Below are 17,099 nucleotides of genomic sequence, written 5' to 3' on the forward strand. Positions count from 1 at the left end.
CTGGTGAAAAAATGGTATTGTGTGTGTATATTTCTCATATCCAAGTACAGGATGCTGGCTCACAATGGCACTTGGTAGCTCTAAAAACTAGAGGAAAACACAAGAGTACAATGGAGGACATGATCATTAAAATGAAGCTGGGATCTCTCTGAAGGTTTGTTTTAGAAGCAAAATTCTCTTTTGATCAACGACCGCTTTCTCAATGGATACTTCGGGGTCAAATTTGAACCTGTTTTCCCATTATGTGCATGGGGAACTTGTGACTGATGGATATTTGTTAATTTTTCTTAATCTACAAGTCAATAAGGCATCTACCAATTAAAAACAATAATAAATGGATATGAGCAGGTAAGGGGCAGAAATTATCAGAGGAATTTCCAGAGGAAAGTTTAGTTGAGCAGAAATTCTCATTAAATGGTCCAAGCAAGAGCCCACCCAAGTGAGCTTCTTCAGTATTTTGTTGAACAGTTTTACTTCCCTTATATTTAATTTTTTTTTCTTCTCTTTCAAGATATATATTCCTTAAAACTCTATTCCTAGAATGACCTATGTCTCATTCCCTTGAAGGGGGATTTTAAGTCCCTTTCTTTCTTAGGTCTATAATAGGAGATGGGGTCAGATCAGATATTTAATCCAAAAACCTTTACCTCATTTTCAGAGGAACCTTTTCCCTGAGAACCTTTTCCCCCCCCTCCCCCCACCAAGTACCACAGCTAAATAGCGGGGGATTCTTAGCTAGAACTCACAACCAGAACTGAAGGAACACTCTTAAATCTACATTCACCTATCTCTGTCAAAACTGGATAAAATTTTGGACTGTTCCATCCATCCTTAACATAAACTTCCAAGACATGCAGAAGAAAACGAAATTTCGCCAGATCTCTAGGTTTCCAAAGCCAGCTTGCAGAGCGCCGGTTCCAGAGGGCAATCCTCAAAGCTGGGTTTCTGTTACTGATACTTTGATTTCTCCAGGGCAGGAAACCTCTGAAGTATGGATCCTACCAAGGGCAGAGCAATCTACCTCTTGCTGTGCTATCAGCTCTTTCACCTCTGCATCATGCCTCCTAGTCACTTCACACTCAATCTACCCAGCGCTGCAACGCCGCGTCATTCCCCCGTAAGCCTGCCTCCTAGTCACTTCACACTCAATCTACCCAGCGCTGCAACGCCGCGTCATTCCCCCGTAAGCCTGCTCCACTTTCCAGGGCTCATCATGTTAGCAAAAGGGCAACTCTTTTCATCCTGCTGCCCAAACCTTTCCATTCTCCTTGTCCATCCCCTAAATTCCTAAAATCCATCTAACTCCTCTCCATCTCCACTGCCAAAACCCTATTCCAGGCCACCAGTATCTTTCACCTGGTCTATACTGCAGCCTCCTAACTGGTCTGCCTGACCAATCTGCCACCTTTGCCAATGTAACCATTCTATTCCAGACAACACAGTTTCATAATAGCCTATTCTACATCCATAAATAGAGAATAATTTTAATTTCATCATTGCCTGTGAGGTTGTTAGGCCAATTTAAGAAACACAGGTGGCCCATCAGCTTTGCCTATGCTGTTTATTATTCCAGAAACACCATTCCTTATTCTTCCTGTCTTTCAAAGCCCCAATTCAGGTGTCACCTTTTCCCCAAGGCTGGCTGCCCTGTATGAAGACACCGGTCCTCAGCGTTAGGTAAGAGTAGCCATGGGTAACACAGACGAGTGAAAACAGGCCTGCTCTGAAACCCCAGCTGCACTGCCAAATGCTGTGTGACTCTGGGAAATGTCCTGAATCCTCTAGGCCTTGGTTTACTCATTGGTAAAGCTGGAACATCACCTCATAATGCAGGATAATTATGAGAACTGTATTATACATACAGTGAATGTCAACAAATACTGGTTCTTTTCTGTGAACATCTGATTGGATTTATGGTCTGCTTCCACACAAATCAGCACTTTAAATTTTAAACAACTTTTGCTGTTGTCCATTAGCATTATTTTCCAACTAAATTGAAAGTTTTTTTTAACGAAATTCATATTAGATATGAAAAAAGACTTTAAAACTGAAGGCACCGTACAATGTATTACTTTTCTTACTCCCTATAGCACATGAGGCATAGCTCTTGCACTGAGATGCCCGGTAAATACTGACTACTAATTTTGAACTGGTCAAAAACATTCATTTTTTATAAGAAGTATTTCCCTTCATGAAAAACATTCCACCATGGGACTCACATATAATCTCCCCCCAACACCCAGCTAAGACATTAGGCCTGTGCTCACCTAATAAACTCGGATCTGCTCGGACCATCTTCTGCTTTTTCTTCTTCTTGCCACTTTGTACAGCTTCAAAATTGGACTGTTGGTTGTTGCTTTGATTGGTCTGAAATACTGAATGGAGTGCACTGTGGTTCATCCCCCACACAGAGTCCTGTAAAATGAGATAGCACAGCTGAGGTTACACGGTGGATACAGGCTTGGCCCACCCTAAGGAAATGGCTGATCTGGCCTCACCTTACCAAGGATGAGTTTAAAAACAGAAAGCCTACCATGGATTCTGGTAGTAACGAAACTAAGAACAGTCCACTGAGCCACGCTTTCCCTTCATTTAGATTCAGACATCCCACTTAAGCTCTGTCTCCACAAGGCCCGTCCTGCTAACTCCAGGTGTCCACACTGCTGTGACAGCACAGCTGTCAAAACCTCTCCAGATATACATGGAATCTGTATCATCCACTAGGAATTGGCTCTTTGGCAATCCACACCTCTCACCTACTCAAAGTGGAAGGTCCCTTTGTTCTCCGGGCCCATGAACACTGTGTGAAATGTCTGGCAGGTTACAGTACTGTCAGTACTGGGTACCAGTGGATCCTGAGCAGCAGAGAGCTAACATTTGTAAGTTGTAACTATTTAAAACCAAATTTATGGTCTATGACAAGTTGGAATTTGCAATTTGACAGAGGCACTTGTATGAACCAAGAACAATGGGGCTGATATGCCTAACAGAGAATGAATGGCTATATTTGCTAATTGGGAAATTCACAAAGGTCTCTGGACCCTGTCTGAAAATATCAAGTCCACCATGTTTTAAAAGGTTCCAGTCATGTGATGTACAAAAATGGGAACACTGTTCTAATTTTCATTTCTCTGGCTGCTCAACACTTCAAGACATTAACACTCACAAGGGCACTGCACTCACTCTGCTGCCTCCTACCTGCTGCTGCGGCGGCGGCTGTTGCTGCTGCGGCTGCCGCTGGCTGGCTTTCTGTTTGGCGCGGCGCTCGAGGAACTGCTTGGCAAACTCCTTGGCCTCAGAGGTATCTCCTAAATAGGCCCTAATGTAATCATGGACCTCATAAGGAGATTCTACTTCTTTCAGGAAAGAAACAAATGTGGGAACTGTAATGTGAGAGGGAACAAGACATAAAGAGTAACAATGAAATATCACACAGAAGAGATCAGTTTCAGTTTTTAATATATTTTAACACCTAATACAGACATTAATGATGGAAACTTGAAAGGCATGCAGCTATTATGTTAAATATTCTTCAGTCTCCTCTGGAGTAGTAGTCGGGGGGGACCCACTAGCACTGCAATGCCCCCAAATCATCTGAAATAGCACAGAGACAAAGATACCATGCATGTTTAGTTTCACTAAACGTTATTTTGGTAGAAACTAAAAGTCATGTTGATCGAAACAACTGCTTGCCTAAGGCTAAAGTCATCTGGAGATTCATTTCTTTTTTCCTTAAATTCAATCAGTATTTATTAAGTGTGATAATGTGGGCAGGCACCACAACAGATACTGAAGATATAGGCATAGCCTCCTTTCACTTCACTGAGATATCCTAAGTTTACAAGAAAAACGGAACATGAAGCAGTGTGGTGCAGGAGGAAAGCACAAGTATCAGAGTTAGACAGACATGGGTTTAAAACCTGATTCTGAAATTTGCTGACTGTGTGACCTTGATGAGTTACTTAACCATTCTGAGCCTCCGTTTCCTAATTTATAAAATGGGGATAACATCACCTACATTGTAAACGTGTATCATAAAGTTACTGCAAAAATTAGATACCTAGGATAACACATGTTAACCCCTAGAAAGTGCCTAGTACATGGTAGGTGCTTAATGGATGGTAGCCATTGCTATTTTTCACTACTGTTTCCTCTGGCTCAGGCGGACCATTAGCTAGTGTTACAATGCTACAAAGGAACCCTTCAATTCCTTTACTGCTCTGTTTTTAAAAGATTCTTGGTTTTAGAAAAGACATCAGAGGTGGACTAGTTCAACAAAGCCCATGAGTTATGGGAATCCCTTCCACACCAAGCTGGCGGGTAATGGAAAGACTCACTTCCATCTAAGGCTGATAATCCTCTTTGTGAACAACTAACAATTAGCAAGTTTTTCTTCAAACTGCGCTGAAATCTTTTCACTTGCATACATTATGGGCCTTAGCTTTATCCTACACAAAATAAGTCTACTTGCTCTGTCACATGATTCCCACCCCTGCCCCCAAAGGCAGGAAGGGAAAAACCTCACATCACCTCAGTCTTGTATTGCCCAGGCTGACCTCTGTCCCCACTATAACAGTTACTCTCCTTTGTCCATCTGGCAATGCCCCCCAGAAAATGAGCAGTATGGAACTATGACCTCTTCTGCTCTGTACATCATAAGACAGCCTAAGATAGCATCTACTTTTTGGTAACCACTGATAACCTATTTCAGCATAGTATTATAGAACTTTTCTATAATACTGTTAAAGAGTGAAGTTCCTACGGTAGGTGCAGGACTTGACCTCCATCAGATTTCACCTCTTGAGTGTTGGCCCATCATCATTCCAATTTTCTAACTCTTTGTGGGTCCTGCTCTGCCATTCCACATGCTGGGTTTCCCTCCCCAATTCTTACCATCCAAGTTATTTGCCGTATTAAGGGCATGAAGCATCTGTTCACACCACTGGGTAAATCCATCTTGGGCTTTATTTACTCCCTGAAAGAGCTTCAGCAATTTTTCTTCTTCTTCTACTTTCTTATTCTGCCGGTTAGACACACCTACAGATTTACTAAAGCAAAACAACAGGGCGATATTATATTCCCAGAAACTGTTACTATATGATTATACTCTAACACCATAAATAGATAATGTCTTGGCAACACTGGATGGCTGCCCAGCAATCCAATTCTTGGCTCCAAAAATGAAAACAAACAAACAAACAACAACAAATCTGAAACAAAAAAACTGAAATACTGGGGGGGGGGGGCGGTTACTCAATACCCCTTAAAATCTAGCCTCAGTTAATACATTCTAGTTTGTGAATACAGGGCTTCTTTACAGAGAAATTATTAAATGCTCCCCTATGTGTCCTTCAGTAAGATTTTAAATTTTGCTAAGCCTCAGTTTCCTCATCTGTAAAATGGCACTAATACTTCTTTGGGTTATCAAAAGGAATAAAGACACTATATGCAAAGGCCTAGAGCATAGTGCCTGGCAAAAATGCTCAATAAACTGACAGTTATTTAGTGTCCTATTCATAACACATTAAGCCCTCAATCAAGAAGAAATATTCTGACAACACTACCATTTATTAAGTAGTTACTATGTGCCAGGCACTTTACTAACTACTTCACATGTATTCATTTAACTTTTAGAACCACACCCATGAAGTTATCATCTTCATTTTACAGATGAGGGAACTGAGGCTCAAAGAGGTTCCCTCTTGCCCAAGGTCACACAGCTAATAAGTGGTACTGCTGGGATTTGAGTTCATGTATTTAACGTTAAAACCCATGTTCGTTCAATAAAACTGTATACTGAGGAAAGAAAGATGAATGTAAAATGTGACTAATTTATCATAAAAATAAAATGGTTTTAGTGTTTATAATACTCATAGTATAAGTAACTTAAAAATATAAATTTAGAGAAAAATGCTAAAATCTAGAGAATACCTTGGTGAAATATTCCACAGCAATAACAAAAATATTAAGTGGTTACCATGTGACAGGCAATGGACTAACTGTCCAGACCCCAAAGGAGCTCCTAGTAGTAATACAGATGTGTTTCCACAGGGAAGAAAAGCAATCATCAAACTATGACCTCACGTGCTAGGATACAGGTGAAAATAAGTAAAATCTACATAACTACCTTTCTCTGGCCACCCCATATTCTACTCCTCACACGCCGCTTCCCCCAACCCACCAAAGAGCATAGGTTGATCATTTTGAGCCCTACCTGAGACTGGCGTTGTTTTTGTTTTTGTTTGTTGAATTCCTGGGTCCCACCTCTTTCACTGCATCATCCCAGAATCCCATGTTGGAGTTTTTAGTGTCAGCATTACTCCAGATACTACTGACTAGGTCAGATGCCCACTGGTTAGGGGGACCAGCATTTATAGAGCCCCAAACAGAATTCCCAAGGCTGGTGTGCAGGTTGGAATGCTGTTAAAGAAAAGGAGACAGATAATTACAGTTAACAATATTAAGAAGATAAAAAGGGAGTCCACAAAAGTTAGGGAAGATAACCTCTAACACCAGTCCCCACAGTGGCCGCTGAGGGAAACGAACCCACCGGATTATTCCGGGCTCTGCTGGGTTGCTGGTGCTGCTGCTGCTTCTGCATTTGCCGGGCTTCTTCCTGTTGTATCTCCAGAAGGGACTTTGCAGTACCTGCGGGTTTGCTGACATTCCCCCACCCTGAGAGTTTCTGCTGTTGCTGCTGTTGCTGCTGCTGGAGAGCTTTCATCAATTCCCTCTGCTGGCGCCTTTGCTGGAGGCACAGAAACAGAAGGTACCTCAGGATTCCGTTGTTTAAAACAATGTCCAGTATACTAAACGGAATGTGAATACACAGCAGCTATAGAAAACTAAACACCATGACAGGGTTAACTCCTCTACTGCAAATAAAGATGTAAACTGCCAGAAGTACTAACAGGAGAATAAAAAGAAATTAAGAATCACTTCTTAAAAATTAAGTAGGGCTTTTGGTTAAGCATAAAAGCGAAATATATGTTTACTTCCAAAGCCCTACCAAAATGACAGAAAAAAATTTTTTTCTAAAGCATAAACCTTAAGGACAAAGAGAATAAAATAGACTTTAAAAGCTGGAAAGCAGGCAGATAAAGATAGCCAATATAACAGACACAGTAAGTTGAAACCTAAGTAAAGGAAGCTCAGAAACAGGCCAATTCACAGAGAAAGCTCAGGAATTAAAGGGAGGGGTATCTCACACAGAAGAAGACAGGCTGAAGGTCTGTAAAAAGCAGCACGGAGACCCTGGCGACCTCCCCAACCCAAAGCAGTTAACAGCTATCCCTCTCTCCCCAGCAGAAAATTAAAACTTTCCTTTTTAAAGAGGCTGAACCAGATTAGCGGATTAGTCTATAGGAAAGCTGACCCAGGACAAGAGAATACACCTACAGATACCAACAGATGGTGGGACTCCAACAGAACAGACCATTACAGAGAGCATTACAGCAAAGCCCAGCAAGGTGCTGTATATACCAGAACCTCCGAACAGCTTTTCTGTGCCTTATTCCTAAATATGAACGAATAGCCCAGGATCAACAAACACCTGACAGAGCTTCTAAGATGAAAGCCAAAGACCGAATCAAACAAACAAAATTCTGTGGAAACAGAAACAAGACAAGGGAAAATAGGAGCTAGCTTTTTAAAATGCTATCAGTAAGTAATATTTTTAGAGGTAAGATAGTGCAGTCAGTAAAACAAGAATAAGAGGCTATAAAAAGAAACACTCAGAGGAAGAACATACGGACTCAGAACTTCAAAATAAGAGAACATACATTAGAAGTTCAATAGAAGGACTGAAAGATAGGACTGAAGAAATACCCCATCAGAAAAGATAAAAAAGACAGAGATGGAAAGTGGGAGAGAAAATATGAGAAAACCAAAATCAGTCCAGGACGGCAACATGCAGATGACAAAAATTCGAGAAAAACAGAGCACCTGTGCAGCAAGCCAAGCACGTTCAGATCTGAACAGGTTACAGGGTCCTGGAGAGGACACCTCCAGGGAAAGAATGAAACAGAATTGTCATAGGTTTTCCCTATATGAGAAATATCTATGGAGTGGCATCTTATACCTTTTGAAGAGTGTAGGAAGACTTAACAGTTCAAAGAAAATTAATCAAATAAAAACACAAGGCAATTATTAACTTCTAACAGACAAAAATATGAACAAGAAAAGACCTGTGATTTCAACTCTGATGACCACTATTATTATTGTTAAGCAGAGACCAAAATTATTGGAACAATTTCTAGCCTTGAAGGAGGAAGATATACTCTGCTCTGCATGCAGTTGTTAACCTTTTAGAAAAGAGAGATGATTTCAGAGAAAGTTGTCTTTTTTTTTTTTTTTTTTTAAGAGGGTGGGAAATAAGGTAATTTTTAAGGTGAAGCAACATTTTAACCTACTGGATGACGTCACGCACACTACATGGTAAACTTGTATAGACAATTCCCATGGCCTTCAGTGAACCACACCACCCAGACCAGAATGACAGCTTGCATTCGCGAACAAACTGACTGCTCTGTCTCAAATTATATCCGCATAAAGCACTTTCTTCAAGACTCTGCTACTTCATGCCACCTTCACCTTCATACTTCACCTCAGAGAGGCCTTCCCAGATAGCACTACCTAAAACTAGACAATCACTACCACCACCATACTATCCCCAACTCCCAACCCTCTCTCTATGCCCCTCCTCACTTTATTGTTCTTTCTGACACATATTGCCTTCTAGAACTCCATATTTTACTTAATTTTTATTGTCCATGTCCCCTCAACTACAGGTAAGCTTTATGAAGGCAGAGAACTTTGTCTGTTTTAGACTCAGCTATATCCCCATACTAAAACTGTAACTGAGTAGCAACTATGTGATGGATAGATGGATGGATGGGTGGGTGAATATGGCACCTAATGGCATGCTGAGCCAAACCATTTTACTTATTTTCTCTTTTCTGTCAAGAACTGTGTTCTGGGCTTCCCTGGTGGCGCAGTGGGTTAAGAATCCGCCTGCCAATGCAGGGGACACGGGTTCGAGCCCTGGTCTGGGAAGATCCCACATGCCACGGAGCAACTAAGCCGGTGAGCCACAACTACTGAGCCTGCGCATCTGGAGCCTGTGCTCTGCAACGGGAGAGGCCGTGACAGTGATAGGCCCGCGCATCGCGATGATGAGTGGCCCCCGCTCGCCGCAACTGGAGAAAGCCCTCGCGCAGAAACGAAGACCCAACACAGCCAAAAATAAATAAATAATTAAAAAAAAAAAAAAAAAAAAGAACTGTGTTCTGCTGCCCGCCCCCCCAACCCCTTTCACTCTTTTGTATCCTTCCTATCCTAATGAGGAACTACAGGATATAGACTTACAGGCAGAGAGGCGTTATTTCTGTCATATTTTAAGTTTTTCTAGGTAGTCAGAAAACCCAGTACCCTTTAGGGAAAAAAGTATTCTGCATTCTAAGCATCAAATTTACAAAAGGATATCTGCACAAAACTCACCCCCAATTTTGAAACACCCAAGTAACTTTTATTTACGAGCTATTCTCTCAAGAGCTATGGTTAAAATGTTTAAGGTAACTGAACATTTATGTACCCAATCTTAATGTTATTCCTATGAGATCCTTCATACTTGCTAGAGACCATATTACAGGATAAAGAGTTGAATAACAAATATCCAATTCAGACACACAGCAGCTCTGACAATAATAGTTATCTTTAGTAGCCACTCATCCATGATGCACACTAGGTATTCTGAAACACTGATTGTCTAGATCACTCTTACTTTTTTTTTTTAAGTGTATGTATTATTTAAAATTTTTGTTTGTTTCTTTCTTTCTTTATTTTTGGCTGTGTTGGGTCTTCGTTTCTGTGCGAGAGCTTTCTCTAGTTGTGGCAAGCGGGGGCCACTCTTCACCGTGTTGCACGGGCCTCTCACTATCGCAGCCTCTCTTGTTGCGGAGCACAGGCTCCAGTCGTGCAGGCTCAGTAGCTGTGGCTCACGGGCCTAGTGGCTCCGTGGCATGTGGGATCCTCCCAGACCAGGGCTCGAACCCGTGTCCCCTGCATCCGCAGGCAGATTCTCAACCACTGCGCCACCAGGGAAGCCCCACTGTTACTTTAAAAATTTACCTCCTCTCGAAGTTGCCGTTCTCGTTCCTCTTCTAGTTTTTGGATTTCAGCCAATGATAGCGTTGCCTGGGACTGACATGCTGTCGTATTGGACTGCTGGCCCCATGTTGAAGAAGAGGGAAGCTAACAAAAAAGGAAGGCAGAAGAGTTCGTGAGGAAACATGGACAGGAAACAAAGGGGCAATAACGCATTAGGTACAGCCAGAACATTCATGTTTCTTTCAACTCCATTTATAACACTCAATTCAAATTTCCTTCTTTAATCCTTTTACGTACTACTCTCCCAGTCAGTCTGCTTCTTTTACATAATTTTTTTGTCACAAGATTATTTTAAAACAACTTAAGTAATCAATACACTTTTATTTTTACCATTTTATTTTACCATAACACTTTTACCATCACGAAACTGCAAATTTGTTACACCTGGCATTGACATATACAATATACAACCATAAAGAGAAAGAAGTAAACAAAAGAATCACTAAGTTTTTAATCCAAGGAGGTAATAAAGGACAAGATATGCTACTTTCCAATGAAAGTAGCAAGGGCAAGATTTCTGAAGGGAGAGCTGAGGTGGGCAGCTGATGGAAGATGCCAGGCACAGTTTTCAGTCAGTCTTTCATGAAAGGGAGTTAACCAGGCTGTGCCTTCTAGTAGTGAGCACTAAGCTGGTTTTAATCAATAATTCTATTTTTCCTATGCCTTAAAAGTATCAACTAAAATAAAGTGTAAATATATGAGTCCTGAATACTTTAGTGTTCTCAAAAGCTTGATTATTTCTAGGGGAATCCCCTGGTCTTTCTGGGCCAGAAAAAAGATACACTCTAATTTTGAGACATCTTATGGCTCTTAAAAGCAACAAAAACCAAATCTAACCAGACTTAAAATATGTTTAATAAAACCAATACATGAGCACGGATGGATCAAAACAAAATACCAAACAGTCCCAAAAAAGAATGGCTCTTCAGTAGGAATCTCTAAAACTGGAACTGATGGGATAAGAGTAAAAACAGTTTAAACTGTCACTGATGTTACCAGACAGCTCTCCAAATGAGTACCCTCAACACTACCGAACATAATAGATCCTTTAACATTTTTTGCCCAACGATGGGTAGTAGCGGCATTTCTCTCAAAATGCACCTGTGCTAGGGTAGGAGAGGGGTACAGGAGGCAGCTAAGAGAGAAAGATGGGGGACTAAGTAGGCAAAGTTGAGCACAAATGAACTTTTTCTCCACAGGAAATGACACGTTTTGGAAAGCACTATCAAGATCAAACCTGGCAGCATCACCTGGAGGACCCATAAAAATGCAGATGCCCCGGCCCCACACTCAAGGAATCAGAAGACCCAAAGGTAAAGCCAACCAATTCGCATATTTTTGTAATTCTGATGCAGTCAGAACCAGCAACCACTGATGTTGTTGAAAATCTCAGTGGCTGTATCACCCCACCGTACCCAGAAACCAATCGCCAGTCCTCTCAGCAGAAACTCAGCCAGCATCAAGAACAGATTCACTGCCTCCTGAAATGGCCTATTCCTCTTTCAAGAACCTCTGAAATCCTCCTATATTTTGTGCCAAAGTATACGTCACTGTACTTTTTGCTCATGATTCATGAGTCTGCTCTCTGGAGTAATGCAGAACAAATCTAACTGTTTTTCACATGACAGACAAACGTCTGCAGATAGCTATCAATTTCCCTTAAGTCTTATTTGTACATAAGAAATAATACCCCATCACTCCATCAACATTGCCTCAGGGCATTTTCCAGTTCAACCAACATCCTGTACTGCCCACTCAGAGAACTGAAATTTGTCAATCACGCTTTTCAGAACAACTCTCTCCCAAGTCAGAAGCAAACAGTTGGGAATTTGGTACATTTTCTGCCCCCTGAATGTCTAATTATACTTTGCTGACTTAAAAAACCTTACTTTTTTTTTTTCCTGCCCTGACATTGCTACCTTACTTTTTCAACACTATTTTTGATAACATTTCTTTAAGAAAATCTGCTAAAACTCAATAAGAACAGAGAGTCTGCGGTACTTGCACCATGACCCACTCTCTCCCAACTCCTAGCTCAGCCAGACAGAAACACTACTTCGGATGAAGGCAGCAAAGAACACAGGCCTCCCTCTCTCGCCATTAGCTGACAGTCAGTGGGCTGGCTTCCCGGAAAGAGCGCAATATCAGCAGTTCTCATCCTGGCTCCCGCTACCTGTCGCAAAGGCTACGTTACGGACAAATACAGCTGAGAGGGGGGGTGGCTCCCTTCTTATGCCTAGCCCCGACTTATGGGATGGAAACTACACAGTGCTACAGAGACTACTAGGGCCCTGACTGCCACTTTGAAAGGCAGAGGTTCCACGCCACCAGGAGAGGCAAGCCAAGAAGACCTGAGGCTACTGCCCCTCCCCCAAGGCTCAATTCATAAAGCAGGCGCCACTGTTCCCAGCTCCAGAGCTGTGACACTGGGACTTCTGCCTTGAAGCAGAGGTGGGAGGAACAGATTGGAATAGAGAGAGCTCCAGACCTCTTCCCAAAGGAATTGACTTCATTTGCAACAGAGTGTGGAGAGTGAGGAGTTCAAGCCTAAGGGCACTGTCAAAAACAGCAGATGTTGCAGTGAAAGGCAAGGGGTTAACTGGTAGATTCACTGGAGATACAGGCTAAACTGTACTCTGCTTCTTTGTCTCAGAGAACCAAGCTAGAAGAAGTCTGCCTAGGGTCAGAACAAATCTCAAATATAAACCTCAGCAAGTCCCTCTTCAAAAGAGCCTGAGTTTGATTGGATCAGGCTTTTGGAACATTTTATGCCCGAGGGTTCTTCTGAGAATAGAGTAATCCAGTTAGCAACTAGTGGAGTTTAACAGCTAAATGCGGAACAAGACAGTCAAAGAGAGCCCAGCCCAAACGACTGTCAGCCCAGAGTAACTGTGAGCATACCCAATGCTGCATCCCCAGAGTAGCTGCAGCAGAGGCTTCACACTATTGGGGAGAGACGGGGAAGTTCACTAAATTAATCTAGCTAGCCACAAAACAAATAATAATAATGAGTGGGGGCGGAGGGAGGACCAGAACCCAGAATTGCTACAATGCATTAGCAAAAAAGTCTAGTTTCCAACAAAAAATTATGAGACATGTAGAAAAATTATGAGAAAGAATATCTATATACCAGGAAAAAAGCTGGCAATAGAAACTGCCTGTGACAGTGAGTGACCAGATGTCAGATTTAACAAAGACATCAAAGTCTTATAAATATGTTCAGAGAAGGAAACCATGATTAAAGTAGTAAAAGTAGACATGTTAACAATGTCACATCAAATAAACAATATCAATAAAGATACAGAGATTATTTTTTAAATAATCTATGAGATTAGAAAACGCTATGAGATTAGAAATCAATTACAGGGAAAAAAACATAAAAAACACAAACACAAGGAGGCTAAACAATACGTTACTAAATAACCAAGAGATCACTTAAGAAATCAAAGAGGAAATCAAAAAATAAGTAGAGACAAATTACAAAAAAAACACGACGATCTAAAACCTATGGGATGCAGCAAAAGCAGTTCTAAGAGGGAATTTTATAGCAATACAAGCCTACCTCAAGAAACAAGAAAAATCTCAAATCAACAATCTAACCTTACAACCTAAAGGAACTAGAGAAAGAAGATCAAACAAAACCCAAAGTTAGCAGAAGGAAAGAAATCATAAACGTCAGAGCAGAAATAAATGAAATAGAAACAAAGAAAAAAATAGCAAAGATCAATAAAACTAAAAGCTGGTTCTTTTGAGAAGATAAACAAAATTGATAAACCATTAGCCAAACTCATCAAGAAAAAGAGGGAGAGTACTCAAATCAATAAAATTAGAAATGAAAAAGGAGAAGTTACAACAGACAATACAGAAATACAAAGCATCCTAAGAGACTACTACAGGCAACTCTATGCCAATAAAATGGACAACCTGAGAGAAATGGACAAATTCTTAGAAAGGTATAACCTTCCCAGACTGAACCAGGAAGAAACAGAAAATATGAACAGACCAATCACAAGTAAGGAAATTGAAACTGTGATTAAAAATCTTCCAACAGGGCTTCCCTGGTGGCTCAGTGGTTAAGAATCCGCCTGCCAATGCAGAGGACACGGGTTCGAGCCCTGGTCTGGGAAGATCCCACATGCCGCAGAGCAACTAAGCCCGTACGCCACAACTACTGAGCCCACGTGCCACAACTACTGAAGCCCACATGCCTAGAGCCCGTGCTCCACAACAAGAGAAGCCACTGCAATGAGAAGCCCGTGCACCGCAACGAAGAGTAGCCCCCGCTCACCACAACTAGAGAAAGCCCGGGCGCAGCAACGAAGAACCAACACAGCCAAAAATAAATAAATAAAAATAAATTTATTAAAAAAAAAAAAATCTTCCAACAAACAAAAGTCCAGGACCAGATGAGTTCACAGGTGAATTCTATCAAACATTTAGAGAAGAGCTAACACCCATCCTTCTCAAACTCTTCCAAAAAATTGCAGAGGAAGGAACACTCCCAAACTCATTCTATGAGGCCACCATCACCCTGATACCAAAACCAGACAAAGATACTACGAAAAAAGAAAATTACCAGTATCACTGATGAATATAGATGCAAAAATCCTCAACAAAATACTAGCAAACAGAATCCAACAACACATTAAAAGGATCATACACCACGATCAAGTGGGATTTATCCCAGGGATGCAAGGATTCTTCAATATATGCAAATCAATCAATGTGATACACCATATTAACAAACTGAAGAATAAAAAGCCTATGATCATCTCAATAGATGCAGAAAAAGCTTTTGACAAAATTCAACACCCACTTATGATAAAAACTCTCCAGAAAGTGGGCATAGAGGAAACCTACCTCAACATAATAAAGGCCATATACAACAAACCCACAGCAAGCATCATTCTCAATGGTGAAAAACTGAAAGCATTTCCTCTAAGATCAGGAACAAGACAAGGATGTCCACTCTCGCCACTATTATTCAACATAGTTTTCGAAGTCCTAGCCATGGCAATCAGAGAATAAAAAGAAATAAAAGGAATCCAAATCGGAAAAGAAGAAGTAAAACTGTCACTGTTTGCAGATGACATGATGCTATACACAGAGAATCCTAAAGATGCTACCAGAAAACTACTAGAGCTAATCAATGAATTTGGTAGACTAGAAGGATACAAACTTAATGCACAGAAATCTCTTGCATTCCTATATACTAATGATGAAAAATCTGAAAGAGAAATTAAGGAAACACTCCCATTTACCACTGCAACAAAAAGAATAAAATACCCAGGAATAAACCTACCTAGGGAGACAAAAGACCTGTATGCAGAAAACTATAAGACACTGATGAAAGAAATTAAAGATGACACAAACAAATGGAGAGATACACCATGTTCTTGGATTGGAAGAATCAATATTGTGATAATGACTATACTACCCAAAGCAATCTACAGATTCAGTGCAATCCCTATCAAATTACCAATGGCATTTTTTACAGAACTAGAACAAAAAAATCTTAAAGTTTGTATGGAGACACAGAAGACCCCGAAGAGCCAAAGCAGTCTTGAGGGAAAAAAATGGTGCTGGAGGAATCAGACTCCCTGACTTCAGGCTATACTACAAGGCTACAGTAATCAAGACAATATGGTACTGGCACAGAAACAGAAATATAGATCAATGGAACAGGAGAGAAAGCCCAGAGATAAACCCACGCACCTATGGTCAACTAACCTATGACAAAGGAAGCAAGGATATACAATGGAGAAAAGACAGTCTCTTCAATAAGTGGTGCTGGGAAAACTGGACAGCTACATGTAAAAGAATGGAATTAGAACACTCCCTAACACCATACACAAAGATAAACTCAAAATGGATTCGAGACCTCAATGTAAGACCGGACACTATAAAACTCTCAGAGGAAAACATAGGAGGAACACTCTTCGACATAAATCACAGCAAGATCTTTTTTGATCCACCTCCGAGAGTAATGGAAATAAAAACAAAAATAAACAAATGGGACCTAATGAAACTTAAAAGCTTTTGCAAAGCAAAGGAAACTACAAACAAGACGAAAAGACAACCCTCAGAATGGGAGAAAATATTTGCAAACGAATCAATGGACAAAGGATTAATCTCCAAAATATACAAACAGCTCATGCAGCTCAATATTAAAAAAACAAACAACCCAATCCAAAAATGGGCAGAAGACCTAAATAGACATTTCTCCAAAGAAGACATACAGATGGCCAAGAAGCACATGAAAAGCTGCTCAACATCGCTAATTATTAGAGAAATGCAAATCAAAACTACAATGAGGTATCACCTCACACCAGTTAGAATGGGCATCATCAGAAAATCTACAAACAACAAATGCTGGAGAGGGTGTGGAGCAAAGGGGACCCTCTTGCACTGTTGGTGGGAATGTAAATTGACACAGCCACTGTGGATAACAGTATGGAGGTTCCTTAAAAAACTAAAAATAGAATTACCATATGACCCAGCAATCCCACTACTGGGCATATACCCAGAGAAAAACCGTAATTCAAAAAGACACATGCACCCCAATGTTCACTGCAGTACTATTTACAATAGCCAGGTCATGCAAGCAACCTAAATGCCCATCGACAGACAAATGGATAAAGAAGATGTGGTACATATATACAATGGAATATTACTCAGCCATAAAAAGGAACGATAGTGGGTCATTTGTAGAGACGTGGATGAATCTAGAGACTGTCATACAGAGTGAAGTAAATCAGAAAGAGAAAAACAGATATCGTATATTAACACATATATGTGGAACCTAGAAAAATGGTACAGATGAACCGGTTTGCAGGGTTGAAACTGAGACACAGATGTAGAGAACAAACGTGTGGACACCACGGGGGGAAAGCGGCCAGAGGGTGGGGTGGTGGTGTGATGAGTTGGGAGAT

General features: G+C 40.9%; 1 protein-coding gene across 8 annotated transcripts in view; it reads right to left on the bottom strand.

Annotated features, from left to right (window-relative positions):
- Positions 1–17,099, bottom strand: part of GIGYF2 (GRB10 interacting GYF protein 2) — a 126,431-nt gene that overhangs the window by 3,018 nt on the left and 106,314 nt on the right. For 6 of the 8 annotated variants that reach the window (XM_082395504.1, XM_082395507.1, XM_082395503.1 and 3 more), the window contains 6 exons: positions 10,129–10,251; positions 6,551–6,748; positions 6,215–6,420; positions 4,894–5,048; positions 3,199–3,383; positions 2,268–2,415 (listed from right to left, as the gene is read on the bottom strand). In XM_082395504.1, the coding sequence (XP_082251630.1) occupies positions 2,268–2,415; positions 3,199–3,383; positions 4,894–5,048; positions 6,215–6,420; positions 6,551–6,748; positions 10,129–10,251 (1,015 nt within the window). Of the gene's footprint in view, positions 1–2,267; positions 2,416–3,198; positions 3,384–4,893; positions 5,049–6,214; positions 6,421–6,550; positions 6,749–10,128; positions 10,252–17,099 lie in introns of those variants that run through there. The other 2 variants (XM_082395505.1, XM_082395506.1) reach the window with 2 other exon arrangements.

The sequence above is a fragment of the Balaenoptera borealis genome (assembly GCF_965194805.1).
Source record: "Balaenoptera borealis genome assembly, chromosome: 6".
Taxonomy (NCBI): Eukaryota; Metazoa; Chordata; class Mammalia; order Artiodactyla; family Balaenopteridae; genus Balaenoptera; species Balaenoptera borealis.